The sequence below is a fragment of the Drosophila obscura genome, unplaced genomic scaffold (genome assembly GCF_018151105.1).
Source record: "Drosophila obscura isolate BZ-5 IFL unplaced genomic scaffold, ASM1815110v1 contig_4, whole genome shotgun sequence".
Taxonomy (NCBI): domain Eukaryota; kingdom Metazoa; phylum Arthropoda; class Insecta; order Diptera; family Drosophilidae; genus Drosophila; species Drosophila obscura.
Genome location: NW_024542828.1, coordinates 10111852 through 10131516, shown reverse-complemented (window position 1 = coordinate 10131516; position 19665 = coordinate 10111852). Strand labels below are relative to the sequence as shown.

Sequence of the window (19665 nt, the reverse complement as noted above, 5' to 3'; positions counted from 1 at the left end):
AAAAAACTTCGGCTTTGCATGTTGCCCAGACAACGCCAGAAACAGAAGCTGCGTCAGGGGCTGGGACTGGGGTTGGGGATGGGGTTGGGGTTGGGGCATGCAACGTGCGTAGCCGGGATGTCAACTGCAAAGCTCTGGACCGCACGTGTACTGGCACACACAACAGGGGCAAGGAAGGAAGGAAGGAAGGCAGCAAGGCAAGGGGCAACCTACGTACATGCAACAGTCATGCAAAGCCTTTCAGATGTTCCAGATGATGATGATGATGATGATGATGATGGGTCCTGTGTGGTTTAAGGGAGAGGAGCAGGCAGTGCCGTGCCACTGGGGGAGCAGGCAGTGCCGTGCCACTGGGAACAGCACGAACCATAGTCGAGTGGGATTCGCACAAAACAATCTTCTGAGAACTGTGTTGGCTTTTATGAAACTAATTTGCGACCGGTCCATCGATTGGGACAAGCAGTAGCTAAAGAAAAGAAATTAAATTGCCAGAGAAATCTCTGGCCCATTATTACTCATACGCCATGTGGGGCAACTGGCAACGGAGATGTATGGTTTCCTGTTGTGGCAATTGCAGCCAGCGGTTACCTTGGGGATAGTTTACATGGATACTCCAGTCTGCAGTGTCTCCTAGCACGATTTATCATCTGTCTTGGCCCGCTTCGAGGTCCCAGCACCTCAGGTGCACTGAGGCTACGCTATCTGCTTGTCTCATTCTTTCGCTCAACACGTCACCAAGGACTTGACGGGCATCCTTTGTGCAATCAGTGGAAGGAGCACACACACATACACCACACTCAGGGGGAGAGGAGGGGGGGCATCTTCTGCTGTTCCGTTGGCTCCATTTGTGCTGATGCTTCGTTACATTACATCACAGCGGCAGGGGCAACAAATTGCAGATTGCAGCTTGTTACGGGTAAGGAATATTGCAAGGAAGGAACTCTTGTGTATATAATTCTCGAGTCGTGTATTGTCTACTCGTTGCAGTTCTATGAACCGAACAGCAAGCAGGCAGCAGCGGCAGGGGCAGGGCCAGGGCAGGCAATGTGTAACAGTTCATGTCGCAATAACCAACTCCGTCTCTGCCTGCCTCCCTTTAAATGCGAGTGCAAACAATAAAATCCAGAGAACAATCCATCACAATTTTGTGAAGCGATTATGGGGCATTGCTTTTTAAGGGGTTTCGCCTTTTTGTTGAGTGAATCATTCATGGAAATGTCACATTCAGAGGAGGGCCACCGAGCATGTGCCCCACACATAACTAAATAAATCAACTGAATCAACTGAATCATTGTTAACATTCAGCATTGACAGAAATCTGACAAATGCCGTAGAATATACATACAAAATACATACCTAAATAAACATATACATGTGTGCATATATATCTGAATGTTATGTATGTTAAACAATAGAGAACTTTCATATTGGTAAGGAGATTATGTAGTTCTCGGGCAAACAGACAGCTGCATAGATTTTCCAAGAATTTTACTTAATCACATAAGTGTGTCCACACACACAGACAGTGCGTGACAGCAATGTAAGACTTTATAGGGTTTGCTACCTTAAAGGTGGCCTGAAATTAAAGGCACTGCAGGGTTCCTCCTTTTTTGGGGGTATATTTTTAGCTAAAAAGCTTCAACTTTTACATGCCGCAACGCAATGTAAATATATCCATTACTCACTCTCATAGACCCCAAAAGTGACGTACAAGTGGGCGTATATATTATGCATGGATACATGCCATATGCAACTTGTGTTTTCTTTTTCCAGAGCCTCATCCTCCTCATCATTTATCTCGTTCCCTCTGTCCCTCTGTCTCTCTCCGTCGCTTTGTTTCTCCGTTTGTTATTCTTTGACCCCTTCTGTGTGAATGTGTTTGTTCTGCTGGCAGGACTTTACTGACTTTACTAATACAAGTTAAACAATCAAATATGTCAATCATACGCACCATTGGACCCTTTGTGTGCCACCAATACGAGCAACCAGCAAACAGCAACAGAGTCAGAGCCAGAGCCTGGCACATGGAAAACCATTTGTCTGGGCAATAATATTTAATGTAATTTTATGTGCATATGTACATATGTATGTGTATGCATATGTATGTGTTCCAGGCAGAGGCCTTAACTACTCTATGGGGAAACTTTTGCTGGCATTCAGATTTAATATGCAAAAGGGTTCCCCACCTTTTTAACTTAAGTGAGATTTATATTACTTTTCTTTTTTACCTGTGTACCTGTTCGGGGAATGCCATCACACTTTTGTTGCATATTTTCACATTTTTATTATATTTTTTAATGTAATTTTTTGGCATTATTCTGGCTCCAACTCGGACTCGACCCTAACTTTAATGTAATACAGTACCAGAACAGTTGAAATATTATACATCCAGGCAAATAATAATAATAAATAAATCCGATATGGAATATTATCTTCCATACTATTTTTGGTCTGTTCTCTGCCTGTACAGAGCTTATATGTAGAAGAGCTTATAGCATACGTAATTCGATGGCATATTTAATTTCAAATCATTATTGATAAATCCTTTTTGATGCAGGGCATGCTGTACAGTCTGGATGGCTGGATGGACACTTAAATATGGCGGCCCCGCTGGCTGCTTGTTATTTTTATGCAAAAATTGTTGTAATTGGGTTTTTCGTTTTTTCGTTTTCGTTTTTGCCACTGTGACGTGACCATTGTTTATTTTTAGTCAAAATGCCAGACGCACGCACACACTTCAGTAGACTAAACGGGGAATACATACATACATACATACGTAAATACGTACATAAGTACGTTATGTACGTAGACACATGTGGAAGTGACGGGTTGCGTGTCTGTCAACGTGTGAGTATCTCTGTGTGTGTGTGTGTGTGTGGGGAGGAGGGAGGGGATCTGTCTATCTTTGTGTGTGTGTGTGTGTTTGCGCTGTGTGTTGCGGCTGTCAACAACAGGCGCCGCTTGTCAGAGCAAACAAGTAGAAGTAGGAGACCAACCGCCGTATAGGCCATATGCAGGCTATATTCAAACAGGAAGGTAGGTAGGCCAGTGCCAGTGAGCCAGTGAGCTAGTGAGGAGCGCCTTCTAGGCCGGCAAGGCCTCACCTGCCATTAAACATGCCCTGGGGCTGGGGCCATGGCTGGGGCCCGTCCTTGCAGCATTGTTTGATTTACCTGCGGGTATCACGGACAGACGAGGAGGCATTCAGGCGAGCAAAACTACGCCCACGACCACCCCCGAACCTTGCACGCACCCCCCCTCGCACCCGCCTCGCCTGGCTTACGTACAGTGAACCCTGGCTGACTGACGTCAATTGGTGGAGTTAACCGAATCGTATTAATTCCCTACGTCCTTTGCAAATTGTAAATATTGTTTCATGTCTGATTGATTGCACCCAACAGACGCAGACCCTGTCCCTGACTTTATGCCTGTCTCTTACTATCCTTCTCGCTCTCTCCCTCTCTCTCTCTCTCTCTCTTTGTCTCTCTGTCTCTGTTGTGTCCACCCTTTTTGGCATATATGCCGACAAATTAACTGGCATAAATATTTATGTATGGCAAAGGGGACTCGGACTGCTGTGGAGACCCTGAGACCGCCTTTGAAGTCAGCAGCCAGCAGCTGTATTGGCCTGTAAGGACCTCCACCTGCAGCAGGAATGGCTGACTGTTCGCGGGTGGCAGAACAGTTGTGCCGCTTTATTGAACAGTTGTTCCGTGGGAATGCAGTCCGCTGGACTAATTAAATGGGGGATTGTAGAGGGCAAACACAAGCGAGTTCTTTGACTGACTTCATGGAGTCCCATCAATAAAAGCCAGCACAATGGCAATCAGCGGAGAAGCTCACCTTTAACAACTCTCCCATTGGTTGGAACGGGGCGGGCAGGAGGGCGTATGCTTGAGCCACGTTTATAATGCCATTTCAGATTGTGGCCCGCAAAGCATTAAGTCGCATTATCGCTACTGATGTGCCGAGGTCCAGTCATTTGTCCAGCAGCTTAGGCCAAAGCAAGTGCAGGGCGCACCCTTTCTGGCGGAGAAGGAAATTGGCTAATATCTTTGATATATTCGCAGTCATAAATCCTTAACAGGGCTATTAATTTACATGAGGCAGAAGGGATACACACTGAAGCCAGAGAAATGTCCTTCTGTCTGGCTGCAAGATAAAGTTTTTGGGCAGAGACCCAGAGAGAGAGCGCGCCAGAGATTCCACTTTAATGAATGATGCTCCTCTCGGCAGTGCGGGAAAAACACACACAAGCAGAGGAACAAATATTAATCACTCTTAATGAATTTGATGTCAGGCATGAATATTATTATTCCGAATATTATGCAACTTTTTCGCCGTTCTGACAACGAGACAACGAGTCGGGCACAGCGCTGACAGATAGCGAACGGAATTCTCGCTGATTAAAAATGCCGCCAGGAGCGCCAGGATACGGTAGAATCCAGCGGCAGCAACTCTATTTCCAGAGGCAGTTGCTCCCTGGGCATTCATAAAAGTAAATTATGTAAGCGAAACTTTCTACTCGACTCGTCTCATCTCGTCTCGTCTCGTTTCTTTTCTTTCTTTTTGTTTGGCTGCTCTGTGCTCATGGAATAAAGTTCCATTTTCATCAGGCTTCATTTCCGTCTTGCTGCTCCTCTTTCTACTTAGCATTCTCTCTCTCTCTCTCTCTCTCTCTCTCCATGCTCCATGCTCCATTCTCCACCATTCAGAAGTTCAAATAATTGTTTTGAACTGAACTGAACTAATTTCTGGCGCACAGCCCCTGCTTTTCTTTTACTCCATTTTCCCCATCGCACTCTCGGACGTTGCATGCAATTTGCGACCAGGTAGGAAATGGAAATTCGGAAATGGCGAGCTGAAAATGAGAAATGAGGCAAAATGGTAATGGAAATCGTTTGGGGAGGCAGTTTTGCATAAAAAAGGGGTTGGGGTGTTGTTGGGTTTTTTCTTTGTACGTTGAATGCAACAAATTAGTAAAGCAAATGAATTTATTCCAGGAACGTTAAAGCCCCAGCCAGCCAGCTCCCAGCTCCACTCTGCATGCAGCATTCCCCTCAGCCCTGAAGAACGTTTCCCTCTGGCTGCTCGGACGACTTAAAGACAACTTAATCTTTGCGCTTAGATCGGGATTGAAAAATGGCTTGATGCGGCGTTAAAAAGATTTGGTCGCCTTAAATGCTGTCGTTTATCTCGCACTTGGCTTAGTGGCAAGCAGCAGGAGCAGGAGTATCTGTGTGTGTGTGTGTGTGCTCTCTCTATGTGTGTGCGTGTGTGAGTACTCTATGGAGCAGTAATTCACACTTATACAGCCATAAACATTCGCCAAGGGGCAGGGAGCGGGAGAGAGAGAGAGGGGGAGCACGTGTCTGAGTATGTGTGTTGTTTGCTGGCTGCCCCAGGCTGCCGGGGCGGCTTCTGTTTGCTGAATATACGCCTCAGCAGCGTCACCTTCTCCCATGCCCCATAAGCCAGAAGCAGAAGAGAACCGGAGAAGGATATGGCAGGGGTACCCCCTAAATAGGAGGCTGGGACATGGGGATCGGCATGTCAAAGGCACGTGCAATGCAATATAAACAATTTCCCACACACACACACACACACACAGACAATTGCGTGTGTTGCGGCTCTGTTGGAACTAACCGGCGGCTTTTCATTTTTTTTCCCCCCACCACACACACTGGGAAATGCCTTTGGCAATGGCCAGGCTCTGCTACTGCTGCTGCCGCTTCTGGGGCTCCTAGTCGCCTCCGTCTCCCCATCAGTGTGTGTTGTGTGTGTGGCCATGTTCGCAATATTTTTCATCGTTTTTTTCGTTCAATTTTCTCTCTTGCGTTGCTGTTTTTTGTTCTTCTTGTTGTCGTGTGTCGTTTCCCCTGCCGAAAGCCGCCGCAGGGAGGCGCCACAATGCCACTAACACACTCACACACACACACACACACACACAAAGACACGCAGGAGCACCGCTGCGTATACGTAATGTCAAAACTATCGATGGCGAATTTACACCACGTTGTGAACACATTTTTTCCCCTGCCCCTGTCCCCCCCCCCCACCGTGCCGCTGCCAATGTTGTTGCCGCGTTAGTTGTTGCATCCGCGCATAGGGGCTTATTTGTGGCAGCCCCGCCATGTGCATACCCTGCCTTGGGTAAGGAGTGTGTGCGACTGGTGGGAAAGGATTTGTCCAGGCTTACTTGAAGACTTTTCTTTGAGATTTATTTGTCTTGGATCTAGTCAATATTTTCCAGTGTATACAAATGGTCTTGCAGTAATTATGTGCCTCAAAAAATTACATTATTTTATGGCAGAGTCAAAGAAGAAAATAAATGTGATAACCGTGTTTTTTTGCATCCATTTATTGGCTGGCCGGAAGGACATCCCTCAGGCGCTATGCTATGAAAAAGGGTTGCAAGGAAAAGGCTTTGAAAAGTGACAGAAAAGGTTTAGAAAAGATATAGAAAAGGTATGGTAAAGTCAGAGAATAGATATGCAGAGGAAATAGCAATTGCATTTTTAATTTTGTACACCACAAGAGCTGATTGACTGTTCTTCAGCGTGTTCTTGTGGTTTATTCCATTACCTTTGCTATGGATGAGTTAAGCAAAAGCAACAATACCTTCACATATGCCTAAGCCACATTCAACTTCTCTTTCCCAGGATATCCACCTAGTCCATCCCCACGTTTAGCCTCATTTCATTCGCCCTGTTAGCCCATGGTGGAGAGCGGAAGGGCGAGATCTCTTCCTTTTCTATCGCATATTTCACTACATTTTCATTTTAGCGCTTTCACACACACACTCACACTCACACACACACCTTCGAGCACACACATAAGCACTCTCATGCATGCACAGGCACGCAAGCACACACACACACACAAACACAATGGTCGCACTTCCTGTTTCCGCTTCCTGATGGCGGCGTCGGCGGCGGTGGCGGTGGCGGTGGGTCAAGGGAGAAATTTGCATAAATTTTCCGTACATTTCGCACAGAAGGCAAATTGCATTTTCAGCATAACACGTACTCCATTCTACTTATACCCGAACATACACACACGCAGTAGTTTTTCTCCCCTGCCGCCCACCCCCTCCTAAAGGTAGGCCGTGCCCCACCCCACCATCATCATCCTTATTTGCAGCTCCATCCTTATCCTGTCGCTCCATTCGTCTGGGAGCGTGTGTGTCTGTGTTAGTTTAAGGCATGCAAATGTTACGAAAATTGCTTTTCACTTTACTCACCCACCCACCCGCCTTCGCTTTCGCCGTCGCCTCCGTGTCTGTGTATGCATGGCATTGTCCCACCCACCCACACACACACGCTTGGAAAGACACTCTCGAAGGACATTTCCTCACACATTGACACACTGAAAGTTAAGTCAAGTGTTTGCCAGCAAGTTGTTACTGCTAAATTACCTTTTGTTGTAATTTTGGGACTCCGGACTCCGGACCCCCACAGAACTGCACAATGGACACAGTGGGCGTTTTTTTTTTAGTCATCGAATTTGAATGTAAAAATATTAAAATATATTCATGGCAAGGCATGGCCCACACCCCCTATCCCCTATCCCCTATCTCATGTAATATTTTGCGCTGTCAGCTAAATATTATCTCGTTGGGCTTTCGCCGCTTTTCCGTACGAAAAAATGTGCATTCAAATTTGCAATCAATTTCGCATAAAACTTGAATTCCGATCACCTGGAAATTTCACGGATTTTTGGCCACTGATAAAATATTATTGCATGCCATGCCCGAATTCATTTTGGCTGCAAAAATCATACAGGAATTTCATTAGTACTCGTATTTAAAAGGAAGGAAATATGGAATCTGTTTAATGGAATTATGGCATACTTTTTTGGGCTAACAGAGCGTGTTAAAGGAATAAAAGTTGGGGGATTTATGCAACATATTATAAATAAATATTATAGATTATAAGTAGTTGCAACATTATTTTTTTGGAGGCTTTGCCTGCAGGCTACTTTTCAGCATAATATTCAATTAGATAATGCCATTGCTAGCGATCCTTTATGCTGTGGCTGAGTTATGTTTGGAGCACTCACATACCACACACATTTCCAAATAAACTGCAAGCAAACTTTTGCGGTCGCTTTGTAGCTCTGCTACACAACATTTCATGCCACAGCAGGCCATTTCTCGACCATTGTACCCTGCCCAGGAATCTGTTAAATGATGTGTTTTGGGCCAATTTGAACAGAGCACCGCCCCGCCCCGCATCGCACCCCGTTTGCCATCTGTCTCTGTTTTGCCCTCAGTTTTATTTGGCAGTATGGCATTTAAAAACTGATTTATGCTGCAGAAATTTGAGTAAAAACATTTAATTGCTTTGAACCTGTGCTCCCTACTCCAAGTCTCTCTCTCTCTCTCTCTGCCCCACTCTCTGCTCGGTTGAGTGTTTTGTGGTTTCGTTTCGCAATGCAATGTCCAACCAACACTACAAAAAAAAAGTAGCGAGAAAGGAGAAAGGAGACAAGGAGACACAGAGAAGAAGAACTCAAATAATATTCTGCATACAAAATAACTCGGTTGGGTTTTCTCTAATGGCTGAATTTTAAAATGCATGAGCTCTACTCTACTCGGTTGGGACCTCTTCCCATCCTTCTGTGGTAGGTCCTGGGAGCATGTTTGTGTTGGGCTCTCAGGGTTGGGGGTGTGTGGCATGCTTTGTGAACTGTTGAAGTTTATTTTTGCCAGATTTTAATATGTATGAGTTGAAGATGAAGCATTTATGGCAACACAACACAGTGGCATCAGTGGCAGATAGCAGATAGAAATAGACTCTGCTGTGTATGTGTTTGGCATATTTATGCGGGAGCACATCGACGTGGTCTGAGGGCTCCCCCTCTGCTCCCTCAGCCGCCGAAGTACGAGTGTTTTTTTCGGGCATGCTCAGCGAAATTTGCACTGGCAAGTGACTGACTAATGTAAGTTACGTGTATCCCATCCTTACATGTATCCTTACTCCCAATGAGGAGTACTGCCGCACACCCTCCTTTAAGGCCTCATCCTGGTACTGGGTACTCCTCGCCGTGCTCCCGATAATGCAAAACATTTGTACTAGACACAAGGATGCTGCTGCTGCTCTCCTCTTGCCTTGGGTTGGGGCATCCATGTATGGAGTGTAGCATCTTTGTTGCGGCTCGTTAAGTGAGGCCGTATGCCATGTGTTTTATGTTGCTAACTCAATTTATGAATACCACCCATGAATCAGGGGGATTATGGACTCAGTCTAGAAATAGGCAACTGCTATAGCGAGAGATAAAAGCCCCCGACATTAGCAAAGTAAACGAACAGAAAACGTACCATACGAAGGCAGAAAACACAGCCCCAAATGGAATTACTTCTATATTTTTTATTGCTTTATTTTCTGGGCAGTATTCGAACCAGAAGGATACTTCGTACTATAAATTTCGCTGCAGCCTGCTCCGGTAACATACATTACCTGCTCCCAAATCAAAGTGGCCTCTTCACTCAATGATTCTCCATTAAATTTGCACTCCATGCAGCCACCATATCCACTCCCAATCACATCACACCACTCATTAGATATCCCTGGCACTCATCACCAGGGCACTGCCACTGCCACACACACATCAAGTAACCAGCAGAGGCCAGAGCCAGAGCCTCTGAAGCAGTCCCACACACACACACACTCGTTGCCAGCCTCTGGCAGGTCTGTCCAGGGATAGGCTCATTTCATATGCATCGTCCTGTTGGCATGTCCTCCTGCTCTCGTGTACGTTATTAACCGAATTGATGTGTTTGCTTATTTGCTTAATGTCTGAGGGTTCCCCCTCGCTTCTCTCTGTCTCTGTTTCTGTTGCTTTTTCTGTTTCTGTTTCTGTTATGTTAAGCTCCAGTTGCTGGGTACCTTCACACTCACATCGTGCCAGTCCTTTGCGTTTTACGTGCTCATTATCTGTGCTTCCGAACAATTAGATTCAATTACCCAACCAACAGGGTTCGCTGCTCCAGGACTTACTTTGTCTGCCTTTGATGGGTTAGTGTGTGTCCTGGTGCTGGTTGCTGGCTCCTAGGATTATTATTCCCGTAACGTTATCCGCATTCTTTGCACATCACACGTAGCCGTAGGAGAGAATCCATCCGGCTTATGCTGCTGTGCTCCTGCCAGACTTTGTCCTTGTGCATGCCGTTCGTGATGCTTCGACCCCGCTTAGTCCCAGAATCCATCAATATTTGGCCGTACATTTTAAATGATTTCTCGTAGGTAAGCTCGGGGATTAAAGAAGTATTAGCACCCATCAGGAAGTCAATTGCTTGTTAAATTCTCTCCCAAGGATATCCATCAGCAGCACACAAGAGGCAGAGCGAGACAGAGAGGGAGAGTGACAGCGATTCCTTGGATATTTTATGTTGCAAGTGCCGCTTATATATCATTCGTCCTTCGCCTTATTTATCTGGTGGGGCATCCCTCCAGCCACAGCAACCAAACAAACAAATTGAACAAGGACTTAGCCTTTATGTGGAGTGATTTGTCAGCTCAGACGGAAGAGATTGTTCCTAAAAGCCGATACCAAAAGGTGCCACAAATTTAATTTCATACAGCAAAATTATTTTGCCAAGAGCGGGTAGAGAAGAGAATCTAAATTAATGGCTCAGATTTGTCCCCCTAAGCACAACTGACTGTGATTTATCTTGAGGTTTAAGTAGCTCTGTTTAAGACTTTTCCCAATTAAAGAAAAACACTTGTGCCTGGAGTTTCATAAAATTACGTATATTTATTTTTTTATTTTTATAGTGTGGAGTATTTTGTGTTGGATTTATTATTATTATTCATTTTGTTGCCTTGCATTTCTTATGTTTTAATTATTGAAAAATCACACGGTAAATGATTTTCGACGTACAACTTACGAGTATTCATTTCTGATCTGATCTTGAAGGATATTCATATATGTATTTATGTTAAAACTGAAAGATGGTCGAAAGCTACCGAATGAACAACTTACAAATTAATATCACTATAAATGCTCAAAGGGTACCAGGATTGAGGGGCTAAAGGACTGAAGGGGGGGGGGATGTGTGTGTGTGCCAGTAATGAAATTAATTCAGAATTCAGTGTGAAAACTGTTTGCCGTGTCGATCATCTTGGATTGCAGAAATATCTCAGCATTGTCAGTCATCTAAAGGAAAGAGCATTAAAGAATTTGTTCCCGATTAAATTAAATCTAGGGACCCACCTCCTTGAGCGTCAGCAGCTCATCCTTATTCTCGTCGCAGAGACTGAACAATGTGGCCGCCTCCTGGAGGGCATATCGCGGCGTCTTCGGGTTCACATAGTACAGCAGCTCGCCCCGATCCGCCTTGCCGTCGTGATTCTTGTCAATGATCCGCTTGAACTCGGCCCGTCGCTCCACCAGCGTCTTGGAGATCAGCGACTTGCGCAGCAGGTCATCATCATCGTCCACATTCAGATCGGAGAACTCCTCCAGCGTCAGCTGATCGTCGCCATCCTGATCGAACTGCCGCAGCAGATCGTCCACCAGCTCCAGCAGATTGGACACACTCGATTCCGGGTGCCTGAAGCTCAGATACTCATCGATGGTCAGCGTGAAGAGATCGGTGCGTGCCGCCTCCGACCAGCGGGCCTTGTCCCGCATCATATCCTCGCGCGCCCGTCGATTCAGTGCCGTGTGCCTGATCTCATCGTGCTCATCGATGTCCGCCTCCGTCATGCCGTGCTCCCGCAGAAAGAAGCGATGGTACTCGTCCCAGGTGATCAGCCCATCGGCGGGTCCAGTGTCCACGCGCCGGAACTCGCGCACATTGTTCATAATCGCCTCATCGATGTGCTCCACAATGCGGCGATTTATGTACTGGCCCAGCTCCTGGATGGACAGGCGTCCATCATGATTGCGATCAGCTCTGCAAAGCGAAGAATGAGATGAGAAATGAGTGCTAAATTCTGTTCTTAATTCTGATGCTGCCACACACGAGTATTTGTTAGATAATTTCGAGATTTAAGTGACTTGAAGGGGGGCACTAATCAAATGTACATTATACATTAAGTGCCCCCAAGGCATGGCCCCGAGGCATTTCGGTTTCAAATCCCTGTTGCACACACTTGTCCTGTGGCTGGTTCTTCATCCTCTGCGGCTGCTCCTCTGCCGGGCTCTGCTACCTGCCACCGCAGACTGCATATGACAGCTGTCTAATGATTTCTCAAGCCCACAGGCTGTCCCTGGCTGTCACTCCCCCGCCCTGGCAATGGCAATGAAGTGCGAATGCCCAAAACAGGTGTCAGGCATTAAAGCTGCTCTCACTGGCGGAGCAGCAGCTAGGCAAGGCACACTCGACAGCAGGGTTTGGCACTGCCCAAAGGGACTTGCAGGGTGCCCAGGTAGCTTTACCTGCTCTGCAATGTGCCTTGGTTAAAGCCAAAGCCATCTAACCGCCAGAATAATCAGCAAGTATGGGGGAGCAGGAGCAAAGAGGAGTAGGAGAAGGAGCAGTGGGAGTAGGAATGGGAGTGGGAGTAGGAATGGGAGTGGGAGAGAAGGTGGAGATTGCGCGGTTTCCGCCTGGAACATTGTTTGTGTTTGTGATTGTGTCTGTGTGTGTGTGTGTGTGTGCGTAAGGACACAACGGAAAAGGAAGCGGCAATGGCAGTGGAAGTGGCAGAGGCAGCAGCAGCAGCATACCCCAGCAATGTCTGTGTCTGTGGCTGTTGTGCAGGAGGCAGCAACAACCAACCACCACAGCCATAGCACAGTGGTTTCATTAGCATATAGTTGATAAATAAATAAAGTTGCAACTAAAACGATTTTAAGTTGCCTCTGCTGCTGCCTCTGTTGCAGCACTGCCACCCACCTACTCGTGACTCCTCTGCTCTTGGCTCTCGAAACTTTTCTCTCTCCGTCGCTTAATTCTTCGCTTGGTCACGTTCTTGGTCGCCTCTTCTCGTTTTGCTTCTTTGGCTGAAATGTATATGAGAAACGTTTGCGGTCGTTTGCTCGGTTGGATCAAAGCGGGGCAGCGACACACACAGACACAGATCAGGGGAGGGGGCGAAAGAGCAGCAGCGAGGCAAAGAATGTAGGAAAAAAAAAAGAGAGCAAGCAAATCCTCGAATATAAAAACAAAGTTTTGGTTCGCTTTGCGTTTCTTTCTTTGGCATCTTTGGTACGTGCAAGAAAGTGAACCCCTCCCCCAACCCACCAACAAAAAAGAAAAAAAAACCATGGAAAAGACTGGTTTTAGATACTCTTTCAGCACGAAGCCGCCTCTATAAAAATTATGCGAATATTTTTATAACCAAGCAGCATGTGGATCGATTTTTTGCTGTCTAAAATCAAATCACCAAAGCCACTCCAAACATTAGATTCATTTAAAAAACAGAACGGAAAATATCTTTTCAAAAATTCCCTACTAAAAATTGAATTTAATTCACCAAAATGGATGGGGAAACAAGAGATTGGCACGAGTACGACCTGGAACAAATAAGGCTAATCAATTTAGAACTGGATCGTGTCGAAAGAGGTGAACCACCTGCTCCTTCGCAGCCAAGAGGCCAAAGGAAGAGGCCATCGCCCAACGAAAAGGAACAGTCGAAAGAGCAACAGGAAGAGATGTTGAAAAAGAAGCAATAAACCAACCCACACTACTCATCGATTGAACCATGCTAAGCCATAGTCTGCCCCACTCATAGTCCCTGAATAACACAACAAAAGGAAGAACAAAATAAAACTATTAACCATTTTCGCACACATAAATCCACATACATATTTATGCTGTAATGTTTAAATACTCCACAAACTTCATTCAAAGAGGATTCAATAAATGTGGCAAATGCAAAGACTAGCCACACAAAGACCCTGTTGCCCTTCGCTTCGTGAACCTTCTACAGAACCCTTTTTGCATGTAAAATTAGAAATACCTTCTGGCAAGGGTATCTCTGGCAAAGGGAACAAACACAAACGGAAACGAAAACGAGAACGAACTTTTTCATTCGTACATTTTTGTGCATTTGAAGCTTTTCGGAAAAGGAGCTTCGCCTAGACCAGGAAAAAAGGAAGTACACGGTTGTCCTCTCAAGCCCTAAGCAGGGAGGTCCCTTTCCTTATCCCCAGGAGCCAAGGGATCCAGGCATCCAGGCGGGGTGGGGTGGGGATTTGTTACAAAGCGCAAAGTGCATTTTGCATAAGCCTGCGGTAGCACTGAAGTTGGCCAATTGCTTGCTTGCTGCCACAGTTCCACAGAGATTGCCCGCCCCTGCAGTGTGCTGGGTGCCTGTGTCTGAGGACTTGGCCTACAGGATCATACGGAGCCATAGAAGAAGCTTTTTGAGTGGTGCATAAAACTATTATTTGATGGGCAGATGGATACACGACACACAGCTGGAGTACATATTCATGTTATTCAGATTCGGATTTATCCATGCAATTCTTTTTGCTACCTATCTCTCCCTCTCTCTCTCTCTCTCTTTGTGTCTCCTTTTACTGCCTCTCTCTCTCCACACTTTTTGGTCTCTTCCTACTCTTTTGTCACTTCTCTTGGTCAGAGTTTAAATTGAAATAATGCAAATTGTTGCCTTTAAAAGTTGTTAAAATTTTAAAGTGGATTTTGGGTTGGGGGAAAAATGCATTTTATTTTGGCATTAAAATACAGAAATTTCAATTTAAACTCAATGCATATTAGAGGGGTTTTAATATACTTGAATTTACCGTATTTCTATAGAAACACCGTATTTCTCCTTTCAACTTAAGACAAAAGAAATCATTCAAAAATTATTTTGTGCTCCCCGTTTATTAATTACTCTGCCCGAACACATCATATATTATGTTCAGTATAAAATGAACTGAATATCAACTAACCAGCCAACTCTCTGTACATTTTCCCACAATTTTCTAAAGAAAGAAAACTTTGGCCGGGCCGCGTGTTGCGTGCAAAGTTTTAGCCGAAAGTTTGTTGCATACTTTTGTGCGGCGGCAGCGGCAGCGGAAAAAGGAAGTGCGCCATTTTAGCGCAGTGTCCAATCAATGCAATGGCGGGGCAGCAAGGTGGGAAGATGGGAAGGGCAGAGGGCGTTTGGAGGGCATGGCATGCCTAATTGGAGGCAAAAGTCAGCATTGGACACAGGACATTAGCACGCCTCAGTGGGCTGGATCGGAATGGGATCGGATCCGATTGGATTGGTCATGCATATGGAATGAGATTGGAACTGCCATGTGACAGTGCACAGAACGGCGAAGCTAACAGAGAGACAGAGAGAGGTGTAGTGGAAGCGAAGTGCCGTTCACAATTAAAATTTATAACAATGTCCTCTCCGCCTCTCGACCCCCTTTCAACGCGGCAGGCGAGGCGACAGTTGCAGTTTCCATGGCAGATAAAATTTAATTGCTCCTAAAAATAGACAGGACAGCGAGCTCGCACATGGCACATGGCCTGCACTGCACTCCCCTGCTCCTCAACAGCCCATTGTCAACCGCATTATTAAAATGGAATTTATATGCCAGGAAGCGAGGGAGACAGGGAACAGGGGCGGGGCACACGGAGCCTCCACAAAATGATGGCTATTAATTTCAGACAGCAACGCAATTATCACAACATTTTCTGGTCAGTTTAATTGCAGTTTAATGCCAAGGCGACAAGTGGGCCAGCACCACATAATTCACACAGAAATCCCCCAGCCCAAAAACCCCTCGGGACTTGCCTGAAAGTTGCCAAAATGTGAAGCGAACATTTAGTGTAGTGCATTTCCCTGTTGCCCTTTAATTGTTATATTCGTATGGAATTTAATTTGATTTGTGATACGAAATTGAATGCCTGAAAATGTTTTTTTTTAAATTTTATTAGAATAGATATTCGAAATGGAATGAATGTTCGGCCTTTCCCCATGAGAGTGTCTGTCTGTCTGTCTGTCGATGGTTTTACGTTTTATCCTTTATCAAATATTAATAAAACTCAAATGCACACACACACACAGAAACATGTGCAAATACAAACGCAAATACAAACACAAACACAAATACAAATACAAATGTAAACGCCAAATGCGTACACGCTTGGCCACACTTTGAAAGTGTGATATGCCCTGAAGAGCAGGAAGCAGGAAGCATGGCCATGGCGTGGCATTAGCTTTCATTTGCTGTGCTCTCATGCCTGAGGCGCTCGCTGCACAGTGAATGCTCTGGTGATGGACAGCTTTGGCTGGCCCTTAGATGGCTATCATACTCGTAAATGTTGTGGGAAACGCTGTAGGTGCTCTGCAACACTCTCTTTTTGCGTTCGAATCGGAAAGGGAAAGAGACTTGCTCTGGCTCTGGCTCTGGCTGTGGCTGTGAGATGGCCCTAAGCCGAAAGCAATCAAGCAGATGCACTGCTCAAACGGAAAGTGCAGAAAGTGGGTGGCCATAAATTGTGCCTTTGGTATCCATTTTGCGTGTGAAACCTAATTGAACCAGCATAAATTCTCATTAGTTGACAGCAGAACAAACAGCAATATCCGTGTAGGCGCTGCCAATCCTCGAGGCCACTGCTTGGGCGTACCAGAATCAAACGAGTCCCCTGGCAAGTCTTCCCATTTTATTATTTATTGAACTGCAACTGAAATGAGTTTACCAAACTGTCTTATTTTTTTTTTTGGTTTATTTTTTGCTACAAAACGAAACTTTTGACCAAAAAACTTTTGTGGTTGGTGGGGGCCGAAAAACGAGAGTCAAATAAATGTGAAATTGCAGTGACAGTTTGATTTCGTTTCACTCTTGGAATGTACCTGCAATTTTCACTGCCAAAACTCCTTTTCAACACCTCAAGTTTTTGCTTGTTTTCCTTTTGGCTTTTTGTGAAATTTCTGGCCAGAAATTTCTGGCACTTTTGACTGCCTGATTACACCCACAAGCATCCCAGAAGCACAGCATCAAATTGCAATTTTAGCCCAAGACACGACCATGACTGGGTAAACTTTTAGGGGGCGCTGCACCCTGCACCCTGCCCCCCAAACCCCTGTGAAAAGAATCTATTACGACCTCTAGTGTGGCCAAGTAATTGCCCAATTGCCTAATCGCTTGTGCGGAGAGAGCGGAGTAGCCGGCCAGAACGTTTTATATAGTTAAAGTAATTAGGGGAATTGTGCAAGTCAGCCGGATGGAAATCAACAGAGTTTCCTCCCTGCCTGCCCAGGCAGGGCAGAGCGGGGCATGGCAGGGCTGTGGAAAGCTCTTTAAATTATGCCCAAAATATAATTGAATTTCATAGAAATTTAAAGACTTTTCATAAGTCTGTTTTCACTCTCACTTGCTTTGGTTCTCCCCCTCTCTCTCCTTTTTGGATCTCTTTAATCTCGTTTTAGTATGTGCCCCCACCCCACCCCACCCCACCCAATCAATGTTTATTATCTTGGTAATTCGATTATCCTCTGATTGCTCGGAACAAATCAAACTCATCAGAGACAACAAATCTCTGCCTCTGTGTCTGCCTCTGTGTCTGTCTGTGTCGCTGTCTTGGTCTCGGTCTCGGTCGCTCTGTGGCTTTATTGATTCAATCATGCTCCTCCGCTCTACTGCTGCCAACAACATGTACATCCATCAATTACGAATTGCGGATTCCGACTGGCTGTTGGCCACTAATTTCCACAATTTGTCGTACATAGAGTTATGGCTGGCCGGCTGGCCGTGTGGCAAAGGGAGACGACCTCCGACCTCCCTACTCTCTTGTGGTGTTTGGGGAGTCCTTTGCTCCTTCTCTGGGGAGTGCAGGGGCTGCCGATGCCGATGCCACAGGCAACATCGTTATGCGTAACAATAAAGAAGCTGCGCGCCAAATAATCAGAATCCCCGCCACCATATCAACCACCCACCCCCCACAGCTTGGCTTACCGTTTGAAAGCTTTTGCGAGTATTTGCTTCTCGTTCACATTGCTGGCCGCCAAAATAACTGTTTGTGGCTGGTTAGGGGATTTGCTGGCGGACAAAGCCGCTGACCGTGTCCCCGTGGCGGCGCCTCCTTCTGCTCCTTGCACTTTCTCCTTGGTGCTGGCCAAATGTTTGTTGGCTGATTCCTCGGGGGAGAGTTGCTGCTGCTGCCGGCTTCGGCTATTATGGCCCACATTGGGCGCCAATTTAGCCTCGGCAGCAGCAGCAGCAGCCTCTTGGGCAGCACCACCAGTAGTGCTGCTGCTGCTGCTGCTGCTGTGACTGCTTCCTGGGTCCTTTTGGTCCTTCTGCTGCGGCTGCTGCTGCTGCTGTTGCTTCTCCTGTTGTTGTTGCTGGTGCTGCTGCAGCTTGTGGCTGGTGCTGTGCAATATCAGGCCAATGAAGAACATATAAAACAAAATTGCGCACAATGTCGAGCAACGAAGCCAGCGGAAGCTTTTGCTCAGCTTGTTAACGAAAGTCATTTTGTAGGAGCCTCCACCGTAGTTGCCTCCGTCTCCTCCTCCTCCTTCTCCGCCTCCTCTGCTCTGGCTGGACAATGGATGGCAATGTCGACGGACTGGGGAGGGCGTTGATGGAACCAGCTGCTGCTGCTCCTCCTCCACCAGTTCCAGTGCCTCCTCGGTCCACGCGGTTTTGTGCTCCAACTTGGAACCTTTGCCGCTTCACCCTCTTTCCTCTTCCTCGCCGCTTCACCCTCTCGTTGCGTGTAATTTGCTGTAATTTCCACACACAAACCCTCTCCGCTTTCCGCGCTCCGCTCTCCGTTCTGTGCTCCCTCTCTGCTTTCTTCCTGCCTTTCAGTAGCTCCTATCTGCGTTGTTGTAATTGTACATTAATTGACTTTTATGCTGCATCCCAGCGACAGCGACAGGGACAGGGACAAGGATGATGATGGCTGCCAGTTCTCGGGCTGTGTGGGTTTCGGTGTCTCTGTCTCTACCAATTTGTACCGCACTGTGTGTGGCCACGCCCACTTTAAGTATGGCGCATATGGGGGGCTGGTCGAGGTACTAACTGTAACAAGTTCTAATACCAATTTGATGTGTTATTGCCACTCGCACGCTGCTCGTTGTGGTTCTCGGACTGCTTCTGGTTCTGCTTCTGGTTCTCATTGCCATTCCCATTTCCGTTATTCCTGCTCTTCATGGCAGTCTCTTCTGTGTCTCTTTGCTGTTGTCTTTTGTGTGTTGCTGCTGCTCTTTTTTATGCCAAGTTTACATGATTGTTACAGGCATCGTTTCCATTAAACATGATGCTGATGCTGGGGCTGGGGCTGATGCTGGGGCTGGGGCTGATGCTGGGCTGCTGCAGCTGTGAAAAGAATAAAATGGATGTACCATGAATAAAAAGTTGAGGAAATTGTTTGAGAGCAAATAATTTAGATTAAAGTTATGGGATCAGATCAGAGGATCAATTGGGTGTCCAGAGCTTGGAGCCTTTGACAGCTTTGACAACCCTTTGGAGTGCCTTCCGTTAGCAAAACTCTTATCTCCCCTGTGCTGTACAGCAGCCTTCCTCCACTCAAAGTTGCCCCTTTTTAAATGCACTTTCAGGCCAAAGGATAGCCGCAACCCTTGTGATATTTAATGGCGACCTGTGAGCCCAGAGCCTTTGCTTTAGTGGCACTGTCCACTTCACTCAAGAATTTCTGTTTTGCATTCAAGTGGTCCACCTTCAGCCCACTCCCACTCCCACCCCCCGCCGCATGCCCACCGCAAACTTATTAATTAACCCCCCACAGAAGCTCTTTGC

At 46.2% G+C, this 19665-nt stretch overlaps 1 protein-coding gene across 1 annotated transcript; it reads right to left on the bottom strand.

Annotated features, from left to right (window-relative positions):
• Window positions 1-11058: 11058 nt before the first annotated feature.
• Window positions 11059-19010, bottom strand: LOC111070036 (45 kDa calcium-binding protein). The gene is made up of 3 exons (XM_022360332.2): window positions 17854-19010; window positions 11218-11902; window positions 11059-11160 (listed from the first exon to the last, which is right to left on the bottom strand). The coding sequence occupies exons 1-3, from the start codon at window positions 18372-18374 to the stop codon at window positions 11086-11088; spliced, it is 1281 nt and encodes a 426-aa protein (XP_022216024.2). The 5' UTR covers window positions 18375-19010; the 3' UTR covers window positions 11059-11085.
• Window positions 19011-19665: the final 655 nt, after the last annotated feature.